Source organism: Perognathus longimembris, unplaced genomic scaffold (genome assembly GCF_023159225.1).
Source record: "Perognathus longimembris pacificus isolate PPM17 unplaced genomic scaffold, ASM2315922v1 HiC_scaffold_200, whole genome shotgun sequence".
NCBI classification, from domain to species: domain Eukaryota; kingdom Metazoa; phylum Chordata; class Mammalia; order Rodentia; family Heteromyidae; genus Perognathus; species Perognathus longimembris.
In genome coordinates, this window is record NW_025957057.1 from 34,946 (window position 1) to 59,714 (window position 24,769).

Sequence of the window (24,769 nt, forward strand, 5' to 3'; positions counted from 1 at the left end):
ATTTCAGGCACTGTGTCACCTTGGTCACTTTGAAGGTGTGTTCTCAATTTAGGTCCAGCCTGTCTGGGCTTTTATGGCCCTTCCTATGCTTTCCCTGTGGCTGGAGATGACTGGTACATTTCCAATGAGTTGACAGAATAGATAACCACTACTTTCCTCGGTTAATTGAAATATTTTTACCCACATCTATTACCCTCAAGTAGAAAGAAAGGAAACCAAAATATTCTAAAGTCCACTGTGAGGTAAATACATAATGAAACTGATTTATATTTTTAATGACTAAGAAAGAGACACATGCAAATTGACAAGCAAGGGTTATTAAACATCCATGAAGAAATTTGAACTCTGGCAGCAGTGGCAGCAGAGCACCACCACTGCCCTGGCAAAGTCCCCGGTTCTCCACTCACCTCCAGTGCTCATTGGTGACTAGGAGAGGAAACCTTCAGCCCACAGGCAGCAGACAGACGCGGACTGCGGAAAAGTCCAACAATCCAGGGAAAACATTTTTGCCCCTCATGTCACTGTGACTGATTTCAGTTCCCTAGGTATTATGTATATATTTATTGGAACTAGGAAGGGAAGGGGAACATCAAAATGGAGACACAAAGAAACAATGAACAAACACCACAGCAGTAGTTACAAAATTATATGCTATAACTCCATGTACCACTCATGTGAGATGGGAAAGGGGAGTGGGATGGTTGGGAAAAAATGAGGAAGAGGTAATAATTTTATAAGAAATGTACTCCCTGCCTTACATGTGAAACTGTAACCCCTTTGCACATCACTTGGACAGTAAATAAGTTAATAAATAAAAATAGATTAATTTTTTTTCTCAGTCTGGGATCTGAACTCAGTGCAGGGTGCTGTCCCTGAGCTTTTGTGTGCAGGGCTATTATTCTTGCCAATGTGTTATTTATTAACTTTTTGACTTGAACATTAGACCAAAGGGCCTTGTGGACATTTCTGCCTCAGCTGGCTTCAAGACATAATCGTCAGACCTCAGGTTCCTGAGTAGCTAGGATTACAGGAATGAGCTACCTAGCCCAGCTAAAGTATTAAAACAGTTTAAGAATTTTTCTCTCTATCCATCTTGTTTCTCCTTCTGTATATTTGTGCTGGTGTTGTTGCATGAGCTCAGGTCCTATGTTTAGATTCTCACACTTTGGGTTCTAAAGCAAGTATTGTGTAACCCACGGCCTGTGGCTCACATAATGCTAGAGATCAGCAGAACACTGTTGTCAAAGGCACAGCCATATGGACAGTAACAGAGAGCATCACAGATATTGGGGACTTTGTCTCACAGTGCAACATGTGACCAGGGCACTCAGGTAAAGTGTCTTCTCTGGGACTTACTGCATGGAGCCCCCAGTTCTGAGGGTGGCAGTTGGGTCTCCGTAAGTGGTGCTTCTGGCCATGGAGCATCAGATGACTCTTCATTCTGTACAGGTAGCTGCTCAGGTAAGAAGCTAGAAAGCTGCCCCAGAAAAACGCTCTCAGGATGGGCCTGAATTGAACTTGAGCAGCGCTTCTGGGCCAACAGCCAGGTATCCAGCCGGGTGTGTGCCTAGGTAACATTCCCAGGTAGGTCTCCATGAGCCCTCAGCTGTTAGCAAACATCAGTCTCCTTCCCAGAACCAGGATGGCAGCTCCGTCTTCAGCATGACCAGGTACCTGTCCAGGTTGCTGCTCATTTTGCTGACCATAAGATAGAGCATTGTGATAGGTAATCTGGAGTATGGGTAGGACAATTAAGCCTCCCAATGAGGAAATCTGTGCCTGTGACCAGACAACGACTCCAGTGATGGATGGTTCCCAGGATCCCAGCCAGAGTGTGGGTTCTGGGAAATAGACTGAGTATTGGCCATGCAGGTTCATCTACATGGATCTGCTGCACAAAGCCAGCTTTTGTTGTCTGTGGAGAACATCATGGGGTGCAGAGGAAACCAGATGGCCCCATGCTCAACCACAAAAACAAGCTGGTGACCCAGTGCCCAAAGCACACACACAACCCGTGCATTAAATAAGTAAAATCTTAGGTCCATGGGCACCCATGTCCTACACGCTATTTCAGGAGTATTGTGCATGAATGCTAGCACACTGTTGTGCACCAGGAGGCCCACATCGATAAGCAGGCTCAGGAACACCAAGAATACATATGGACAATAGAAGGACCACATGCACCAAGAAATGCATGTGAATCAGGAGGAACATACAAACACTGAGGCTCACATGAACTAGGACATACCTGCCCACCAGAGGTGTAAAACCTGCCAGCAGTCTCTCTTGGACCACGATGGGGATGCACAGCTATATTGGCATATGTCAGATGATATGCAGAGGCACCAATAGGCTGGTGTGTACTAGAAGGTATTTCATTTCAGGAAATGCATGCATAATAGTAGTTTCACTGAGTACCTATGACACATTTGCAGCGGAAAGCTCATGCACATCAGCAGGTTCACATGCATTAGGAGGCTCATATGCACCAGCAGAGACAATTCCAGTGGGCATGCACAACAAGTGTCCTCCATGCATCAGACACACAGGATGAGGAAGTTTTTGTGCACAAAGAGGACCATAGGAAAGCAGGTGAATGCACACAAAAAGCCCTCCCCTGCTATCCAAAGCACACATGGAGGAGGCTAACATGCACCATCTGGTGGACATGACTGAATGCCCTGAATTACCAGCAGAATTACCAGCATCCCTGTACAGGACATGTACCACCAGGCACATGTACATCAGCATACCAGTCTGGGCAGCCTAAGTTGCCGAAACCACACACAACATGGACCATGCACCATAGAAATAGGAAGGAAGCAAAACTGTTTATAGGTCAGGAGTATGTGGTACAGAATCTATGGGAACTGATGCTACTGGCCTCTGTCCCCCAGATTCACGGAACAATATGGGGATCTGCATGACTCTGTGTACCTCAATTTTCAGCACAAAAAGTAAACTGGACTGCCCTAAATAACAACACACAAGCACAATAAAAACAAAATATCAGATGCATGCCCACAGAAATGGAAAGCACATTTGCAGCAGCATGCCTGCACAAAGGAGCAGGTGTACAGAGAATAGCATTCACACACACAATCCAAGGTACTTGTGCACCAGAAAGCAAACTAATGGACACAAGGAGGACCTCGAGTCACATTTAACAGCCAACACGTGGACACGTGCAGGAGCAGACACATACAAACAACATGCACAAGAACACCGTTGAACAGCTGAGTGTCACGTTTACCAAACACATATTGGCAGGGGCACAGGCACCAAGAATCTCATGTGCACCAACCGGTTAAGCTGAATGAGTAGGTGTATGCACACCAGAGGGCCTTTGCATTCTATTAGATGCATGGAATTTAGTTGGCACATGGACTGCAGTTGCCCACGTGCTTCAGTGGGCACACACGCACCAGAAATTTCTCACACACTGTCAAGTGCATAAACTGCATAAGGCAAAAGAAGTCTAGGTGGTGCATGATTAAAGTAGGATCGTATATACCAATAAGCATACGTACAAATGGAAACAGCTGGATTGTGAGGAAGCACGACCCTGCCTATGTGTTTCAACAGGCCCCCAAGCACAATGGCATGGATACACTTAGAAAGAAAGCCAACATACTGTAGGCCAAGCCTGTGGAGTGTAGGATGTGCAGGATTCTTTTCCCTGCAGTACTGGGTAGGCTTGGCGTCCACCCTGTGGACACTTATGGCACAGCAAGTGTGCCGCATATATCGAAGGCTTCTGCACAAAACATAAACAGGACTGCCCTAATACCAGCTAAACGCCACCCCCTCCATGCACACGGACTAAAGGAATATAAATAAATGAAAATTAGATGAAAACCCACACTCAAACAAAAAGTTAAACTATCATGTGCATGAACACCAGCAAGCTATGTACACCATGAGGCCCACAAACAACAGCATGCCTTCTTGCACACAGAGGCCCATGACATGAGGATATACACGTGAATGTGTACAAGAAGGCCCACATACACTAGGAGGCCAATCCTTACCCAACGATGCATAAATAGGTGCATGTGCAGCATTCTGTACATGCACACCAGCATGGACCACAGTAGGGCGCAAATTCTAGCAGTAACACCTGTAAGTTTATATGGAGCAGCATGCACAACAATAGGTGAACATGATTCAAAAAGTGTTTACAGAAACTGGTTACAGAGTGCTTACAGAAACTTGGAATTCAATTCCAGGGCACAAATGATTTAGTGCTTGAATCAAACATGAATCCCTCTTTCCTTTGTTCATTTTGAAGGTAGATTTTGAATTTAGACCAGGCTGGTCCAGGCTGTTACCTCCCTGCTTATGCTTTCGTTGTGGCTGGAGATGACTGGTGTATTCCAATGCACCCAGCCATTGTTCTTCTCTGGATCCTGGAGAATAGGTACCCACACTTTACTCAGTCTTTAATTGGAATATTGTCTCAGGAACTTTCATGTCCACACTGGGCATGAAACTTCTTCCTTCATCTCTGCCTCTCAAGTAGCAGAGGGTCCTGACAGGGTCTCAGGACCATGCTGATATGACCACACTCCTACAGTCCCTGTGGGGCCCAGAGTTTACCCCCAAGCTTGGCATCAAGATCCATGTTTCTGAACAGGAGCTGCAGAGCACTTATGCCTCTATTGGAGAAAATGTTTCTACATTTGTCTGGAAGTCATCATGCTACCTGTTCCCTGTCTTGTCTAAGTCTCCTTGTGTGTCTCTGCCATTTATGGTGCTCTGTGACCCTATGGCAAAGATTTTCTCACACACATTTCACTTGAGTCCCCTTCTTCTATATATTATAGGAATGTATAGTGTATGCAACTAAGAATCTAGTTTGGTGGAGGAAAACTGTGATTGTTATCGTCTTTCTTTGTAAATTTCCTGAGAACTGACATTCCATCACTTGACTCTGAAGTTGCATACTGACTCAAACCTAGAACACCCCATTTTTAGCGTTTCAAGTGCTGGAATTAAATTAATTGTGCAGACCTCTCTAGCATATTCTTTGCTTTTCATATGGGTATTTCCTACTGAGGACTCCTTTCCTGTGCTTTTCCTTGATTTTTTTTTTTCTGAGAAGGAAAATAACATGTTTCTCATAGGGCTTTTTTTCCTCTTGATTCTTTGCTTGCTGTATGTCATCACAGATCACTCCCCTATTCCTATCTGCATATCTTCCTCAAATTTGCTCTTCTGTATCCTACACACATGGTAATATTCTCCATCTCATTTTTCAATGCTATATCCTTCTTTCCCTATCATTATGTATAATGGAACCTCCTCCCTTTCTTTTTTTTGGCTTTTCTTATCACTTATTCTTTTCTCTGACCTTCATACTTTCAATATTTCCTCTTCCAATCATCTATTCCTCTGATATTCCTTCCTCTGTTACTTCAATACATACATCTTCAGCTGTTTCCTTTTCTATATATTTTGACTGAGCAATTATTCATATTCATTCTTTAATTCTGCTCTTCTTCTACTCTACCTTTGTCATCAGAAATTTTCCCATCTAACCTATTCCAATTTTTGACTTGTGTATTCTGTAAATTTGTTTGTAAATCTTCCCATTCCCATAGCCTTGTCTCATTTCTTTCTTAACTTACTCTGTCTTGTTATTTTGTAAATTTCTCTTTCAAGGTCTCCCATCGTGTTATTCTATCCTTTATGTATTTCGGCTATTTTTCCTTCTCTATATGCTGACTCCAGTCAAAACACCTAGGATTTATCATCTGAATCTTAATTCTAAGTGTTTCTGTTCACTACTGTTAAATGTATTAACACTTTCTGTGCAATGTGTTCCTTGGCTTTTCTCACAATCCCTGGCAACATTCATCTGCCTTTTGTGTCTCCCAGTTCCATTAAAAAGTTAAACCACATCAGTGAAATTGTACAGGATTTTTCCTATGTGTGTTTTTTATGTAGTAAAATAGCACCAGTTGGAAATTCACAGACAAGCAGATACACACTCTCTATTGACTTTGTCCATGCCATTATTCTTGGTATAGGAAGTTCCTTCCCTGGTTAGGCCGCGTAGTATCCCACTGTAAGTATACAATCTATTTGATGTGTTCTTGAGTACTTGCATTGTTTTGTCCTCCTCACAACTTTGAATAATTCTACATGATTTTTTCATCTGTGTTCTTTAGAGCCCCAGAGTTGCCATCTGTTTGTGATTCTGACAGGTAACCATCTCTTGCACTTCTTTTGGTTGGCTGTTTTCTCTTTGCTCTTGATTCTTTTCAAGAATGTCTGTCTTTAGATCTCCCTTACACCCTACCAGCCCCACTTTCGGGCACTAACCAAAAGATCACAAGCAAGACCACACAAAAGCCACCAGCACAACTATTTTTGTCACAGCACAATTTGTCATTACTGAAATAGGGAACAAAACCAGATTCCCCTCAGCTGATGTCCGTGGATCAAGGAATTGTGGTGCATATACACAATGGAATTCTATGCATCTATCAGAAATAATGATATTGCTGCACTCATATTGAACTGGAAGGACTTAGAAAAAAATCATACTAAGTGAACTAACCCATATCTAAAGAAACATAAACCCAATGGTTTCCCTCATAGGGCATGATTGGTATATATGTGATAGACATAACAGAAGAGCACACAGCACAATAGCTATGCCCTATGAATGCATAAGATAATGTTAAATGAAATGAACTCCGTGTTATGGAAATAAGTGGTATATGAAAAGCTCATGGTGACCCTTCCAAGTCCAGTTATGCTCCCTGGGTTCAAAATGTACCATAATTACTTTGAAGAACTTGAAAAGAGCAAGAAGGTGGTAAAACGCTGGGCTCTTTTTCAAGATTTGAGGCCTGTGGTGAAGTCTAGTTTTTCAGTGTGTTTGCATATAATTTGGGTGGGTAACAGGTTTCTTCCCAAGAGAAGTCTTCCTCCTCTGACTCTTCCATTGCCAACAGGATGATGACTGTAACCTTTATGTGGATTACATTTTGGCTGCATCCAGCCTCCATGCAGGGAAGTATGACATTTCCCCAGCACACTGGCCTAAGGTGAAGGCAGTTCACATCCCATCTTGCCAACTTTGGGTTTCCCACATTTTATGCCTCCCGCAGACCCTGTCCCCTCTGAACACAATCTCTGATGGTTCTGATTTTTCTCACACAGCAAGCTGATTTCAAGGGAAACATTGACTTTTTATTTTTCAAACCAGTTTTGAATATTTCTCTGTAGTAGGAAAATGCTGAATTATTTGAACCAACATATTAACTGTTAAGCCGGTGAACAAAGGAACTAGTCTGAATAAATGGAAAAGTGAAGTAAAGCTTTATTTTGTGCCAAGCATCAAGAAACAACTGATAGGCCGGCCAGGGCTACTCCTGAGTAGTAGCGTGCTGACCCAATCTCTTACAGGTTAATTTTATAGGGAAATCCCACAAAGCACAGGGCTAGGCCTGACCTTTGGTCACAATTGGCTCATACTAGGAGAATTTCACCAAGGCTCTGTTTGCTGTCACTTAGTTGACTGTTAATTAGTTTAGAAATTACCTATTTTTACTCTGCAGTGAAGAGCCAGCCCAGTTGTCAGCCAGCTCTGCCCAGGACAATGCCCCCTGCCCAGGTGAGAGGCATGTTCTGGGCCTCGGCCCCGCTAGAGGTGCCTGCCCTGCTCACCGGAATTCCTAAATTAAAAAGCAAAATCGGCAAGGAGCTATCGGCGGCATGGATCTGCCAAATGGGAGAACTAACTTCCCGAGACAGATAATCGGTCCCATTTAGATGCCCATTCCCAGCTCGAAACAGAGCTGAATTTCATACCCAGCTCTCCCCAGAAGGCTGCCCATCCCAGGATGGTGGAACCTCCCCAAGACTCAGCGCAGTATACCAGGCCAGAGTCGCCCAGCCCTGCTGAGTCCATAGCCTATTCAAAGCCAGGCGCTAAAGGCAGTGGCCCCACAGCAGACAGGAGGAGCCAAGGCTTCCGAGACCGCTCACATCCCCAACTACAGAGCATGCTCAAGATTTATCTGCAACCTATGGGAACCACAGAGACCGAAGATTGCACCAACAGGTGAGGAGGGTCAGAAAAGATCCACCCCTACAAACTGAAGGCACGTCAAACCAGCCAAGTGGCAAAAGAGACTGCAGACCATCTCAAGGAAACCAAAAGCAGTAGAAAGTCCATCCAAACAAGGAAGACTTTTTTTTTGTCCTAAAAGATTTGTAGGCTTTCATTTTTATTTTTTTTCTTATATTTACATTTCTGAAACATCATTGGTTTGTTTTTGTTTCTCATTTTCACCTGTTGCTTCTATCATTTTGTTGGTGTTGTTGTAGTTGATCATTTTTTTCTTCTTTCTTTTTCTGGTTTTCCTTTTTCTTTTATTGTTTAAATAACTTTTCTCAGTTATGTGCATCTGTCTTCCAGGATTCTCTCTTTATTTCTCTGTTTGTATTCTCTTTCTTTAAAAATTACTTTCCTATGAATAACATCTCCAATCTTTACTGCTAATTCTCCCCTGTCTACCATTTTAACCTTGTTGTTTCTACTCTCCTCCACATTTCCACATCACTTAAACTAAACCAAAATCATCACCCCCCAATACATTTTACTCTAGTTTCTTTATTACATCTAACTTACCCTCCTGACTTAATACTAGGTCCTCCAGATCCCATTGACGCCTGGTTATTGGATCGAGGGTATCCCTGCTTAATTCGAGTGAAACAAAGTGGTTCATAGAGAAAGCCAGTACAAAAGGAACTTCATATAAGAACAAGAATTGCTCATAGGGTTGTAACAGTAAATAAGTAACTACTGAATACAGGGCTCAGGATTGGTTGTTATATTGAAATTGTAGTCTTTAGGAATGCCTAATCTAGTTTTATACACAGGGTTGAAAGGTATGTGTATTTAATTGTGAACTTCAAAGATTTACCCAATTGTGCCTGGTAAGGTCTGCTTGGGTCTTAAACGGTGCTCACAGTTGCCGGTAGACTGGCATTCCCAATCCAATTGGGCAGAAGGAACACAAGAAGAATGGCAAACAATGAAGTCTTAGCCCCCACTCAAAGCAAGCAGGAAGCAGAGCAGTCAATTAAAGACATAGAAGAGAACCCCCAAAATTCTCTACAAAGTCTACTGATAAACATGGTAAATGAAAAGTTTGAATCTCTTCAGTCAATTATTCTAGAGCGTGAGGAGGCAAAGCAAAAATTAATGTAGAATGTCACAGTATCCACAAACAGAAAGATAAATGAACTTCAAGAGCTACCCATCATAAAAATGTGAGAGACAACACTAAAACCAAATTAATAAAGTTAATGAAGTAAAGAAGTCTATACTGGGCCTAAGAAATGACATGGAAATTATCAGGAAAGACCAGTCAGAACAAAAAGAGATTCGAAATCAAGGAGCTAGCCTACAGTCCCGAATAACCAAAGCAGAGGATAAAATCTCAGGAGCTGAAGATTCCCTAGAATCTTCAGAAAGATCAAATATCAATACAAATCCAGTCCAATCAACAAAACAGATCACTACAGATCACTGCAGGAGATTGAAGACACGATCAGGAAGCCCAATTTAAGGATAATAGGTATTGGGGAAAACTTGGAGAAAGAAGTTAGTGGGATAGGCAACCTATTTAACAGAATATTAGTTGAAAACTTCCCAAATATCCAGAAGGAAAGGCCTATACAGACACAAGAAGCATTTAGAACCTCAAACCGAGCGGACCAGAATAGGACATCCCACCGACACATTGTGATCAAAACAGGATCAGTAGAGTCAAAGGAAAGAATCCTTAAAGCTGTTAGGCAGACGAAAACAATCACATATAAATGAAAAGCAATCAGAATTACCCCAGGCTTTTCAGCAGAGACCATGAAAACAAGGAGAGCCTGGAATGAGGGCTACCAAACACAAAATAAAGATAACCACCGACCAAGGATACTGTACCCAGCCAAATTCTCATTCATAGCCGAAGGTCAAATAAAAGTCTTCCATAGTACGGAAAAACTGAAACAATATATCTCCACCAAACCAGCTTTGCAAAAAATCCTTAAAGATGTACTATACAGGGAAAATAATCAAGATCCCAATACAGACAGAGAAATGCACCCTAAATAGTAAACATCACATCAAGAAATGGGAAGACACAGCTTTCAACAAGATAGTGACAATGAAAGGAACAAACGATCATCTCCAATTCTAACTCTCAACATTAATGGACTTTATCCTCCAATCAAACAACATAGGCTCATAAGTTGGATCAAAAATCAAGATCCATCTTTGTGCTGCCTCCAAGAGACACATCTATCCAGCAAAAGTAAACATCTTCTAAGAGTGAAAGGCTGGAAACTAATCTATCAAGCAAATGGCCCCCATAAGCAGGCTGGAGTTGCAATCCTACTTTCAGAGAAAATTGATTTCAAAATAAAAAAGGTAAGAAGAGAGAAAGAAAGTTACTACATACTAGTAAATTGATATCTCCTACAGGAAGATATAACCATTCAAAATATCTACAATTAGGCAAGAAGGAAATATAAAGGGGATCCAAAAAGGAAAAGATGAAGTTAAACTTTCTCTCTTCGCAGATGATATGATCCATGATCCTATACCTAAAGAATCCCATAGATTCTAACCCCAAGCTCCTAGAGCTCATCCAAAACTTTGGCAGAGTTGCAGGGTATAAAATAAATCCTCAAGAATCAACGGCCTTTCTCTGTGCTAATGACCTGAAGACCAACGCGGAAATCAGGAAAGCAACTCCTTTTGCAATAGCCCCCCAAAACAAAAAATACCTAGAAATAACCTTAACCAAAGAAGTGAAAGACCTCTTTGAGGAGAATTTTAAAAGCTTGAGAAACGAAATTACGTCCGAACTAAGGAAATGGAAAAACTTCCTATGCTCCTGGAACGGGAGGATTAATATAATGAAAATGGCAATATTGCCAAAGGCTATCTACAACTTCAAGGCAATACCCATTAATATCCCAACACCACTTTTTAATGAAATAGAAGAAGCAATCCAGAAATTCATATGGAACAATAAAAGACCTACTGTAGCAAAAACAATCCTAATCAGAAAGAACAGTGCTGGAGGAATTACAATACCCAACTTCAAGCTGTATTATAAAGCTATAGTAATAAAAAAAAAAAAAAAACCTTGGTATTGGCACCGAACTGCCCTGAAGACCAATGGAACAGAATTGAAGACCCAGAAATGAACCCACAGAACTATGCCTACTTAATCTTTGATAAAGGGGCTAAAACAATAGTTTGGAAGAAAGATAGCCTCTTTAACAAATGGTGATGGCAAAAGTGGCTCAACACATGCAACAAACTAAAACTAGATCCTTATATATCACCCTGCACCAAAATCAATTCTAAATGGACTAAAGACGTCGAAACAAATCAGACACCCTGAAAACACTAAAGGAAGGACTAGGAGAAACACTTGGGCTCCTTGGCGCAGGACGGTACTTCCTTTACAAAGTCCCAGAAAGGCTACAAATCAAAGAAAGGTTGGGCAAATGAGACTGCATCAAACTGCAGAGCTTCTGCACGGCAAAGTTCACAGCTCACAAGATAAACAGAAAGCGCACAGACTGGGAGAAGATCTTTACCGGCCATTTAACAGACAAAGGCCTCATATCTCAAATAAATGCAGAACTAAAAAACTTACCTTCCTCCAAAACAAAACCGCAAAGAACCAATAGCCCCCTCATCAAGTGGGCTAAAGATTTACAAAGAGGCTTCTCTGATGAGGATTTGAGAATGGCCAAGAGACATATGCAAAAGTGCTCTACATCACTGGCCATAAAAGAAATGCAAATCAAAGCAACATAGAGCTTTCATCTCACCCCAGGAAGAATGTCATATATCAAGAAAACTAACAATAGCAATTGTTGGAGGGGATGTGGCCAAAAGGGAACCCTACTTCATTGTTGGTGGGAATGTAAACTGGGTCAGCCACTCTGGCAAGCAGTATGGAGATTCCACAGAAGGCGAAATATAGAGCTCGCCCACGACCCAGCAGCCCCAAAAGACCAAACAAAATCACATTAAGGCCACCAGCACAACAATGTTCATCACAGCCCAATTTGTCATAGCTAGAATGTGGAACCAACCCAGATGCCCCTCAGTAGACGAATGGATCAGGAAAATGTGGTACATATACGCAATGGAATTGTATGCCTGTTTCAGAAAGAATGACATTGTCCCATGTGTAAGGAAATGGAAGGACTTGGAAAAACCATTATACTAAGTGAAGTGAGCCAGACCCAAAGAAACATGGAGTCTATGGTCTCCCTTATTGGGAATAATTAGTACAGGTTTAGGCAAGTCATAGCAGAGGATCACAAGAGCCCAATAGCTATACCCTTATGAACACATAAGATGATGCTAAGTGAAATGAACTCCATGTTACAGAAATGATTGTTATATCACAGTTGTAACTACTTTCAACGTCCCTACCATATCTGCACCTTTGATTGTTGATGATGTTCTCGTATCACCTTCCTGTGGTTGTACCTACAGTATCTCTGTAATCTTATCTGAGTACAATGGAAACCACGTATACTGGCATTAGAACTAGGAAATTGGAAAGGAATACCAAAATTGAGAGACACAGGGTAAAAAAATAAACCAACTACAAAAGCAATACTTGCAAAACTGTTTGGTGTAAGTAAACTGATCACCTCATGGTGGGGAAGGGAAGAGAGAAAGGGGGAAAGTATGAGGGACAAGGTAACAAACAACTCAAGAAATGTAACCAATGCCTAACGTATGAAACTGTAACCACTCTGTATATCATTTTGATAATAAAAATTTGAAAAACAACAACAACAAAGGATGATTATTGAATTTGCATATATCAAGGCACTGGTTAACAAAATAGTGTGTATATGTATGAGGGACGTTTGTGTATTTCTTTGAAGATTCATTGATTTAGGTTTAGAGTGTGAAATAGCAAAATTACACAATATTGAATGGTAACCATCGGAGAGTATGGCGTAGTTCCTAGCACGGGTGACTTATAATCAAATATATTGGCTGAGATCTCAACTGCAGTTCTTTGCTGCTAGATGACAGTGAGTATATGCTTCAGCTACAAAAGCTGTCATTTGTTGCTGCACTAGATTTACCCCCCATTCCCGTGTGGGGAGCTTGCTCCCTTATCAGTGCTCCCCTTTTCACCCTCTCCTCTGGGCTCCTGACCAGCGGCCAGCCAAGGTGGAGCAAAGGGACACGGGCTAGCCTAAGGTGCACGTGGCTGAACGAGATCCCCTTGTCCTCCCTCCTTACCCACCAAGGAAGCCAGGTGCAGACGGATCTCGGAAATGCTTCAGAGAGCAATCCAATTTAATCGGGAGGGGCTCAGTAATATAGTAGTGATGAAAAGGATTGAGCCTGAGCTGGCGATAGGCTGGCGAGCTTGTCCATCCAAGGGCAGCTCCCAAGGACCTCCCTCATGGACTAGTGTCATTTCCCATAGTACTGTCCTCTGCAAAGAGCCCGCAAAAGGAGAGCACAGGTGCTCACTGGAACGAGGTGGGGGATGGTCTCAAAGCTACCCATTCTGGTTCCAGACCCAGAAGGAGATAGGTGTGGTTCACTTCCACACTGTCTCAGGGCTGGAGGAAGGGCGGCGTCTCGGGAGCGCTCTCCTCTCCCTTCCCCCCATAAGGCCAAGATGAATCCCCAACAATTTGTCCTTTCAGATCTAGTTGATATGGATAGGTTAGACATTGACTGAGATCAGGGATGTGACAAGGTGATCCCTTACCGAGGAAATTTGGCCTTGATTTGATCAAACAATGGTTGATGATCTATTGATCAAATATTCTTTGAGAGATGCTAGCTTTACTACTATTACTAAATGTTTTATCTAAAGGTCTTCTCTAAATCAGCTAACGTATTAAATGAAATAAATTTATGGTGTACTTTTCATTTCAAAATCCTGATCAAACTTGCAAATATTATACATGAAACATGCCTTCTACAATTGCTAGTATGAGCACAACTCCATTTTAGTTTTTTTTTTTTTGGGGGGGCCAATACTAGGCTGTGAACACAGGGCCTGAGCACTGCCCCTGGCTTCTTTTTGCTCAAGGCTAGCACTCTGCCACTGGAGCCATAGCGACCCTTCTGGCCATTTTCTGTATATGTCGTGCTGAGGAATTGACCCTAGGGCCTCATGTATACAAGGCAAGCACTCTTGCCACTAGGCCATATACCCAGCCCCCACAACTCCATTTTGATCAAGAAAAAAGTGGAAGATAACCTGGGAAAAGGTTTGTGAGACATTGACTCACATACTGGTGTGGTGGCATATGACTCACGTACTTATGATGCTTACAAACAATACTTGAAAATTTGCTTTTTCTCAGCCTTGTTCATTTCCTCGTGGTTCTTGGCTACACTTGTTAAGTTATTGGAGGAGATAGAGTATTTTGTTGTAAGTATCTGTTCTGGTTAGAGACAGTTAGAAAAACTGGAGATCACACATGTTTAAAATTTCAAACTGCATCCTAAAGGATGTAGTTATCAAGATGCTTATCCAGAGGCACTGAGTTTAAAGAAATTTTGTATAAAGTAGCAGTTAATAAATTTGTATAAATCACCATGCCATTTTTCTATCCACTAAAATGCATCCTGATATTTATTTGTGATCTTTTTTTGTGTACATCAGGCAGACTTGGGGCTTGAATTCAACATCTGTGTGGTGTTTCTGAACTTTTGTGCTCAAGGCTAATGCTCTCCCACTTGAGCCACAGCTCTCCTTATGGCTTGTTTTTGGTGCTTACCCTGAAATGAGTCTCAGGGACAAAACAACCATAAACCACAGCAAAAGCATTGCTAATTTCTTTGGCTCTCTTGTGTCACCCAGTGGAAAACGAGGTCATAACTTCCTAACAATAGCTTAGCACTCTGGGAAACAAACTCTGCCGCTGCAATCTTGTGGACATGAGCAGGAGTCTGCTCTGGATCAATTCTCCTTCAACTTCCTCTGTTGTGAGTTTGTGTTGAGCTTTATTGCTGTTGTTTCAGTTATTTTGCCAGGCAGTCTTACACTGGTGAGCTGGTAGATCATAACTGGGATGAAAAACACAGCAAGAGGTAGGCCTGCCCCCCTGCAGATCTACAGCTGAGCTGGATGTAGGAGTTCCTAAAAGATAAAAATAAAATAAAAAGCAGAGAGAAGCTCTTAGCGAGCCGAAAACGCACCTCTGCAAACAGACTGGGAGAAAGCACGGTTCCCAGACAGACTGACTAGCAACACCCAGTTACAGAGAAAAACCAACTCCTACCTGAAAACCAGAGTAACTACCTAAACTACCTTGGATGGAGGGTGCAGCAGACCCACCACCTGCAAACTATAACACACTTATGCAAACTTATGAGAAATATAGATGTATGAAACTAAAGGGTTTGTGATATAAACAGAGTTGTGTCATCAGCCTCTCTGTGTCTCCTTCATCATCAATCCCCTTGCCACTTGGAATCCTTGTTCACCCTGTGGCTGATGCGTGGCACGGCAACTGTTGCCCAAACAGGGACCAGAGGAAATCATCGGAAGTACTTCTCCCACAGAGAAGCAGGAAGGTAAAGGGACCAAGAAGTGTAGTAGCAGTGGTGGGGGGCAGGGGCGCTGAAGTGAAGGAAATAGAAAGAGAAAAAGAATAAGAAAAAGAAAAAAGGAAGGAGATGTAAAATGAGTGCGAAACACGAGTGTTTCTGAGGGCACATAGGACCATCCTGAGGAAAAAGAGCTGTAAGATTAGTTCAAAGGGGCTAGAGGAAGTTGTACAGAATCTCTGCCCCTGGTTCCTGGAGGAGGGAACAGTGGACTTGGGGTATGGCAAAAGTTTAGCCAATAATTTAAAAAAAACACAGATAAATATTACAGGAAAACATTGACATTTTCTGTTTGGAAAATGATTAGAAAGAGTCTGGATACTGATCACCAGATTGAAATTGTTTCTATAAAATTATTGTGTGAGAAGAACAATAAACAAACCCTCTGTGTATCAATGGCAGAGGAACAGGGCTGTCCATCAGAGTGTGAGAGTGTTAGAAGTATAAAAATTCAGTGTTAGTCTTTTGACACTCTGTGTAACAAAGACAAAGACCCTCCTGGGCACCAAGCCATGCCCAGCCCTGTGATAAATGGGGAAGGTAAATGCCCACTGCTCCTAATTCAGACTCCTCCACCTATGTCTGCAGGTCAAAAGGCTATATTGACTGCAACGGAGAAGAGGGAGGGTATTTCCAACTTTTTCCTGTCTTAGAAAACGAAACCAACCGGTAATATGGTATTTCACGTTTTAAGGAATTGAAAGAAATTATGAGTTCTACTATGATATATGGGGCAACTGCTCCTTTCACGTTATCCTTGATTGATAGTTTAGCTCACCAGACATTGTGCCCAGAGGATTGGAAGACAATTGCTCAGGCTTGCCTCAATGGGGGATATTATTTGTTATAGACTGCAGAATGGATGGAAAGGTCTGATGAGGTGGCAAAATACAATAACCGCAGCAACATATCTCTAGCCTATGACATGCTGGTGGTTGCAGGTAGATATTCTGATGTTCAACAACAAATTAATTGCCCAGAAATTGCTTATGGAAAATTAATGAATGTGCAAATAAAGCCTGTAGGAAGCTTCCTACTAATGGGGCAAGGACAGGTAAGTTATTTAAGATCAGACAGGGGCTAAATGATAGTTTGTCAAGCCTTTGCCTCATGGGACAGTAGGGTTGGTGTTGAGCAGGTCCAGCTGGACTATGAAAGGCATGGTTGTTTATCCAGGTGTTATTGCTAATGATTACATGGGAGAAATTAAAATTATGGCTGAACATCTGGTTTCTGTTTTGTGTTGTCTTCTTTGTTATGTGCTATTTGGTTTTAGTGCATTTATTGTCTTCTGCTTTCAGCTTCCCTGTGCCCTCTAAGTCAATTTCCATGTTTCTCTTTCTTTTCAACTGGCCTTCTTTGTTTTGCTTTACTCATTCTTCCTGTTGACCAGTACTGGTGCCTGCCTTTGCCTACCAATTCATGTCTCTTCATCTCACCTTCATGATGAAGCATGAGAGCCCAATTTCCTATATGAATTTGTATTTCCATACATTTATAAATCAAAGTACTCTACTAGTAGGAAGTGGTAGAAACTATAAGTTCAGGCCTAACTGAAAGAATTTTGGGAGTGGAGATGTGCCCATGAGGAGATTTTATGTTCTTGACTAGCCACATAGAAACACACATTTATCTCCTCTCTCTCTCCCTTTCTGTGTATGTATCTCCTAATATTTTGTCCTTGCAGGCCACATGAATATCTTATCTTGACAAATGGCTTCTCCATTATCCTTTAGGATGTTCTTTTTCACCACAGACCTATAAAAAGCGAGGACAATGAACCATGGCCTGGTCTATGCATCCCACTCTTCAAAAACATGACTGAAGTCAGCAGCAGGACAATAATTGGTTCCTCTTGACCAGACAAGGAGTTTTCATTCATCATATAACCTTTCTCAGTTGGTTTTGCAGACAAATATTAAGTTATTGCATTCATGTTTGGTATTCTGAAAAGATTGAGGGGGATTATTCCAGTTATTCCAGATATGAATTCAGATAATCTGTAGACACTTACAACCTTGAAAAAATTGTTTCTCTCTCATGATGAAATTTCTTTGTCTTGTCTAGTGAGCATGAGGCAATAGCAGTGGCAGGCCCATGTGCAACATTTGATGAGTGTTTGGCTAACATTCTTCACTACTGTAGTTGCAAGGAATCACTCGGTTGTTACACTCATTCATACACACAAACATGCATAGTCATACACGCATCAAGAACACTGGTAATACCAGAGAGGTTTACACACCTCCATGAAAATGTGTCCTACTGGTTGACTCTACACACTATACTGTGCTTTGACACAGAAAAATATTCTGACAGCAAAGTCAAAGACACATACAAATATTCAAAAAATCTGCAAACCAACATTTGGTACCTGAGCTCAGAATACGTCCCATATGCTGCAGACATGGAAGCGTATTACCAAAGCACATAAATGGCACAAAAATCTTCACCATAACTTTCCATACACATCCACACTCAGAGAATAGTTAAGATTTACATAAAGTCATGTGGGAATATTAACTCTAGTATGGGATTCTGAAATCGCTAAGATAAATGAGAGCACAATACAAGAGAAAAGACTCTGCTGCTAATTGCTATTGTTGCATTGAGGTGTACCATCAGCAAAATTGGGATAGAACGTGCGATTATTTTAAGAGCATACATGCATGGAAATATGCTTGGTTCTACAGGTTTTTGTGATGTTTGTGATGGACATTCAGTTTATGTAGATGATCTGAAATTTCACAAGGGCACTAAGGTTAAAACCAAACAGCAAAAGTATTTATAAATTGGAATATCTCTGGGAAAATGTGTAGAAATCACTTAACAGAAAGAGAATAAGGACTGAAAGTATACAGGAAACTATCCATGTTTGAGTAATCTATACTAGGAACAAATTTAAATCACATGCTAATCCCATGATCCAAAAAGCAAGAAAGCCAATGGAGGAGGGCAGGGATTCCCCTTAGGTCCAGTAATTTTTGTAAGTTATGAAACAAATGCCAGAGGCCTTTATACTGTGTCATGTGTGGTGTTAATTTCCTGTGACCATATTCAGCAGCCACAGGTGTTGTAGGCAGAAAGGCAGGAGCCATTGACCACACAGAAAACCAACTGAAGCCGAATTTAAAGGAGCTGTTGGAGCCCATGAACAGGACACACAGCAGAAAGAATGACAAAAAGACCATACCAATGAGCAGCCTTAGGAGACCAAGCTGGAACAATCAAGGTGTTATGTATGAAAATCCTTGAACGGAACTCAGCGAGTGAATGCCCAGCTTATGACTGCCTAAGGATGTCTACTGATAAGGCTGGCATCCAAGTCCCCATTGCACCTGAAGCACACGGAGGCCACCATGTTGGGAATTACTGGTGTGTGGGCCCTGGATAGAACAAAATGTATACTTCAGGATGCAGGAGACAAGGAAGATGAGGTGTCTCCAAAGATCGCAAGATGAGATCAGGCCATTATAAGAAAAACATGGAAACAAAAACTTGTGTGGGTCTTACTGGCCCCTACCATATGCAGTATGTGCAGTGATGACGGTTCTGTTAGCAAAGCAGATAAGGAAGAGCCACAACAAACCCTCATTAAGAGCATATATTGGATGCACATGTGTCCTATGGGGCGAATTGCAAGGACAAATAGTACGCTTAGCCAGAAGACCTAACAAATTCACACCAGTTCATCAAAGCAAGGTGGTCAAGTCTGGGGGTCACATTGCCCACTGCTAGTGTCAACTGCAATACATGAGTTCCTAAGTATGTTGGCTATAATAAACATTTAAAAATGTGTGACCAGGTTATGTCTCTGTGGCACAGTGTGACCCTAGGCTAATTTCACAGTATCCTTGTATTACCCACAGGGATAAATATGTCCAGCCATGATGTAGGAGCAGAACACACTTTGCGCCCCTGTGCAGAGCCATCACAGGAAGTCCTGGTAAACATCTGGATTCATAGGGATTCATTTTCTTCCTAAGGCCAACAGAGATTATATTAGTGATGTCTCTGTATCTGAATAAGAGCCAAAGCCGAAGAGCACTAGAGTGGGAAGGGTACAGTTCCCAATTATCCCGCGATACTCCTGACTTACTATCCTTCCTCTGAAGAGTATTTGCAGACTCTCTTATAGCATCTGTGAGTAGGGAAATCTCCTTGGCCATCCTCACTGGCTCGCAAAACCTCAGGGAATGAGTGAATTTTGTACAGGGTCACATCTAGAGGTTAATGCTGCATCCAAGCATGCAGGTTTTCTCAGAATAACTAGGAAAATTTTCTTTTGCTACCTTGCCAGCCTGGAAAGCAGAATATTAGGTCCATCACTCCAGGACAATGATTCTACATTTACCTTTTGCCACCGTTACAAACTTCCAGAGATTAGTGATGCCTAGAGAATCAGCTCTTTGTCATGGACAACAAGTGTTTCCCCAGCCACAAAGTGTGCTTTGAAAGGTCATTTGGTTTGGTAGGGAATGTGATCCTACTATCACTACTTCCTTCACCTTGTAGTTTGTTTCTGGTATTATTCTACAGTTTCTTCTGGGAGTCTGAGAATGTAGACACCATGTACCTATAGCATTTTATACCATCGATACAATCTTCACAAGTTCTCTTGGAAGCACTCATGGAGACTGAAATTCTCATCTCGGGTCTCTCTGTGAATCATCACTAATGAGGTTGGTGTTCATACCTTAACAGTTGGGGTACCGGATCTAAAGCATCCCCTGATCTGAACACCCATCTGAGATCACCAGGGTGCCACAGCACTACTAAAGTAGGGAAGAAAACAGAAAAAGGAATGAAACAGTGAGGTGGGGAAGAAGCCAGAGGTGGAACATGACCAGCCTGTTGATCTCAGAAACAGGAGGTATCAGGCCATATGACAGAAAGAATAGATATGAGCACAGGGACACTGTAATGTAACATGGCTGGCATGAGGAAGCATGGCCAGCATGAGTAAGGAGACTGGTATTGGGAAAGAGACAAACACAAACCTTTATAGCCTTACTCTTTATTGCCATTACACCCATACTGCCTGTTCCCCTATCCACTCTTGCCTGTCTCACCTAGGTCATTCTTACTCCTCACAGGTATACAAGGCATTGTTTGCAGTTCTTACTTATTTCTGAAATGATAATACAAATCTTCATTGAAGATCTGAATAACTCCAGAGGCTGTTGATGCCATGAAGGAAACAGGGACAGTGCTCTATGTAGCCCTGAAATGTTTCAGGACGTACATGTGTATTTCAGACAGTAGAGAGAATGGAGAGTGGGGAAGGAGGCTAAGCTTCTGGACCATACTATCCAACTATGGGAGAACCTCTACAGATAACATTGAGGTGGAGCAATTGGCATAACTTCACATAAGCAATGTTGATTTTAGGTTCAAGTGCAATAGGCAGAATTCGGGGCCTAGCCTGAAATGTCTCTCCAATGTCAACAACCTCCACCCTCCTTAACTACTGTCACCAACCTTGCCAATTCTTTCCTAAAAGGGGAAAAAAGTGTGTTCTAATGCTGAGCTTCAGCTGGAGATATGTCTCCCTCCTCTCATTAAACTGTAGAGGCAGACTCTCCAACTGACTTTTAGAAACAATCATTGCAAACTCACAAACAGAACCGAGTTGTTTATTTTCCCATTCAAATCCTACATATATTTGCACAGAGTCAGACACATATGACCGTGTGGATTTGTCCCGAATTATCAATTCACATTTTATCACCTGTCTGGCCCTCTGCATCCTGTCTTAGTACCTGAAGTGAGTTCCAGGGTTTTTCTGTGTTGACCTAGCTTGTCTCCTAATTCTAAAGTAGTGCTTGTGATGAACACATGTCCCAATGAATTTAGGTAAAGTTGGATGCTCCATCATCTTCCAGTCAAAGTCCAGAATTACCCTAAGGAACACGAAAAATACATACTGATTACAAGTATATAATATAAAGTTGTTTTGATACTTCTGGATGCTGGCTAAGACACAATAACTCCCTTCTAACTCTAGATCTTCTGATCTCAAGTCTCCAGTCCATGAGGTAAAGTCCATTCTCTATCACCCCTTCCCCACTATCATGTCGAGGATTACACAAGAAATCTCACAAGTCATGATTTACCACAAGCAAAATTATTCGACAATGGTGGAAATAAATTTGGGAGAGCCAAAACTTAGGAGATGGGAAGAGGGTAAGAAATGGGTTTACTTCTCTTGGAACTCTGAGAAGGACAGGGTATTAAAGATTCAGCTTGGCATCTACCTGAGTGTCTCTGTACGTTACCCATGCTTCAGCAGAATTAGTTCAGCCTTAACCAGTTTTGCACAGCTGTCCTTCCAATTTGTTGTCTCTTCCAGAGGCCCTGGAGGAACTGCGTTTGGCCATCCTCTTTTAGTCACAAGCCTCAAATGTACAGGTGTGAAGTTAGCATTTAGGTACCTGACAAGATGGACAGCATGTACTAGCTACCCACCTATATATCCTTCCTCTTTACCCCCTCTTCATGTGCTTTCATCATCTTGTAGTAGTGCAATGGATTGAGCCACAGGTCTTTTCTGATGATCTGGTAAAGTAAGTAGGTAAGGTAAGTAGGTAAGGCAATTAGCTCAAGGTTCACACTCAGCACTCAGCAAGCCAGTGAACCAACCAACGTCACAGATGGCTTGCTTTGGCCTTTTGTAGTACCTCAGTGATCCTGTTTGAGCCTGCAAAATTGTGGTCTGTAAACCAGTTGAAGAAGTTTGGGCTCTTGTTATGGTTTCTGTGACTGTCAGCTTCAATTTTATAATCCTGACGCCACAGAATGGGAGTGGAATGGCACAACCTATATCCTGCAAGAAGACATGATAAGAGAATCCAAGTCCTGTTGGCCATTATCAATTCACAAACTCCAAAAAACACACTGTGAGCAAATTCTTACCAGTGATATCCACGACGAATTCCTTAACAACCACTGCATTCTGGAAGTATGGGTTATTTCTAAAGTAAAAGGTGATTTTGCAGGAACTCTTGGGATGCCTGAGTTCTTGTACCTACCAGAAGAAAAGGTAGAAAGCTAAAAGCCCTTTACAGGTAACCGGCAAGTTCCTGTTTGGAAGTGAGTTCTGTTCGTGACACTGTATAGCCCACCAAGATAAATGCCTTGGGTACTCACTTCCAAATTGATCATGTAGCTAAGCATGTCTTCATCTTGGTCACTGATCATTGCTGACAGCTGGGGATGGTTCACAAACTGCCTGGGTCAAGGAGCCTTCAGATGCTGTGGATGTGCTAGGTATAACCACTTGCATTGAAAGCAGCAAGTGATGTGTGAGGCTAGTGTCTTCCTAGGTACTCCAATCTCCATCTTATTCTAGGCCAAGGAATATCCTAAATAATAAGGTAAGCTTAGGATTTGCAAATTGAAGACGACCTGAACTGAGCTCTGTTGTATTCTGTTCTCTGAGTGATGGGGGCCAGATTTTACAATCTCTTTGTCTAAATGTCTTCTTTCCCACCTCTTACTGACCGTGGCGTAACTCACACCCCTTTCCCATAGCACCATTACAAAACTCTTCTCCAATTAGCAGCCTATGTGGCAACTTCCTTGTGCTACTCATTGTTTCTATGACTCATTGTCCCTACAACTCCTGCCTATACCAATCTCTAGCCTAGATTATCCATAGTCCTCTTCTCTAGGGACCCTAGCAGTGTGATGTTCCAGATCCTGTGCATGCAAATGCCTCATAAAAGGTCCACTACTCGAAAACACAGGCTGCAAGGCAGTAACAAGTAAGATGCCTAAGGATACAGTTTGGGCCCAGAAGCCAGGGATGCCCCGGATGTTGCTGCTTCTGGAATCCAGGAGAGTCTTTTGCCTCTTGCTCAGATTCTGTTTTAGGCGTTCATGAGCCTTGGTGGCTTGGTTATTCACTGGTCCCAGATCTAACTGAAGAGCCTGCAATTCCTTCAGTGGTGGCTGTTGAGAAATAGGTTTACCGTTGGCTAACCATTGCTTCCTCCGTGCTTGTGATACAAATTGTCTGAAAGGTGCCTCTAAATCACCCCCACCAGCTTTTTTGTCTCCTACTCAGCCATTTTATTCTCCTGCTGCACCGGCCCCACAGCCTTGCTGTCCAACAGTGGCAGCACAGCCGACTCTCCAGTGCTCCATGTAGTCTCCACGTGCCTGTACCTTTCACAGGGATCCTTAGCCTGGCCCAACTGGACCTCCATGAGCAGCACGCAGGTTCTCAGAAGGCGTTAGCAATGCAGCAGTTTGCCGTGCATTGCCTTCCCGGAGTCTGTGCATTCCCATTCCCGAGGGCAACCTCTCCTCTACCCGTGGGACTTGCCCACTCTCCTTCCCTTCTGCCTATTCTGCCTCCTTTTCCAGTGCCCTTGCTTCTCCCTCCCTGTGTGCCATCCCGGGAAACCATCTCCCCTCCCTGTGAGCCATTGTTCTGCTTACCTCCCTCTCTTCCACCCCACGAGCCTACTCCACCCCTTCTCTCGTAGCACATGCCCCCCCTCATCCTGGCATGGTCACTTCTTTCTTGGCCTGCTCTGCACCCATAACCCTACCCTGGGTGCCAAGGGCTTTCTCTTCTTGCCTGCCACGAGCTTTTCCCCCCGTCCTCCTCTATCCTCTAGGCTAGGCCTCCCCTCCCCGGAACTCGGCTCCCTCCCCCTCCTCCATTCCATTGCCAATATTCTCTCACCACTGGCCCGCCGCCTCCCCACAGGAAGCGCCCCCTAGATTACCTCTTCCGCAGGTGGAGGAGTCCCACATTCCTGTCTACTCGCCATGTCGTCCTGCTCGTCCTCACCCAAGCTTGCTCCTGCAGAGAGCCACAAAGCAGCTCGGCCTCGGGAACCGCCCAACCACGGACTGTGCTGGGGGCGGGACAAGCGCCCTGCACCGGAAAGCAATTAGCTACTTCCGCCTGGGTCGGGCTCCCAGCCAAGACATGGATGGCACCTAGTTCCGCGTCATTCCTCCAGAGGCGGAAGTTGAAGGGGTGCCAGGTGCGGTGGGTCCGCCTGTAATCCTAGCTACCCCGGAAGCCTGGCCCGGATGGCGGGCGATTGAAGCCCGGCGGGAAAGCAAAGTCCGCTCCTGACACCATCGGCAGTAAACGACTCCCAA

General features: G+C 42.9%; 1 protein-coding gene across 1 annotated transcript; it reads right to left on the reverse strand.

Annotated features, from left to right (window-relative positions):
• Nucleotides 1-1,619: 1,619 nt before the first annotated feature.
• Nucleotides 1,620-24,429, reverse strand: LOC125344654 (testis-specific Y-encoded protein 9-like). The gene is made up of 8 exons (XM_048337082.1): nucleotides 24,385-24,429; nucleotides 23,432-23,599; nucleotides 22,796-22,873; nucleotides 22,562-22,673; nucleotides 22,327-22,472; nucleotides 22,136-22,204; nucleotides 2,249-2,310; nucleotides 1,620-1,731 (listed from the first exon to the last, which is right to left on the reverse strand). Exons 1-8 carry the CDS (start codon nucleotides 24,427-24,429, stop codon nucleotides 1,620-1,622), a joined length of 792 nt encoding a protein of 263 aa, XP_048193039.1.
• Between the last annotated feature and the right edge of the window lie 340 nt (nucleotides 24,430-24,769).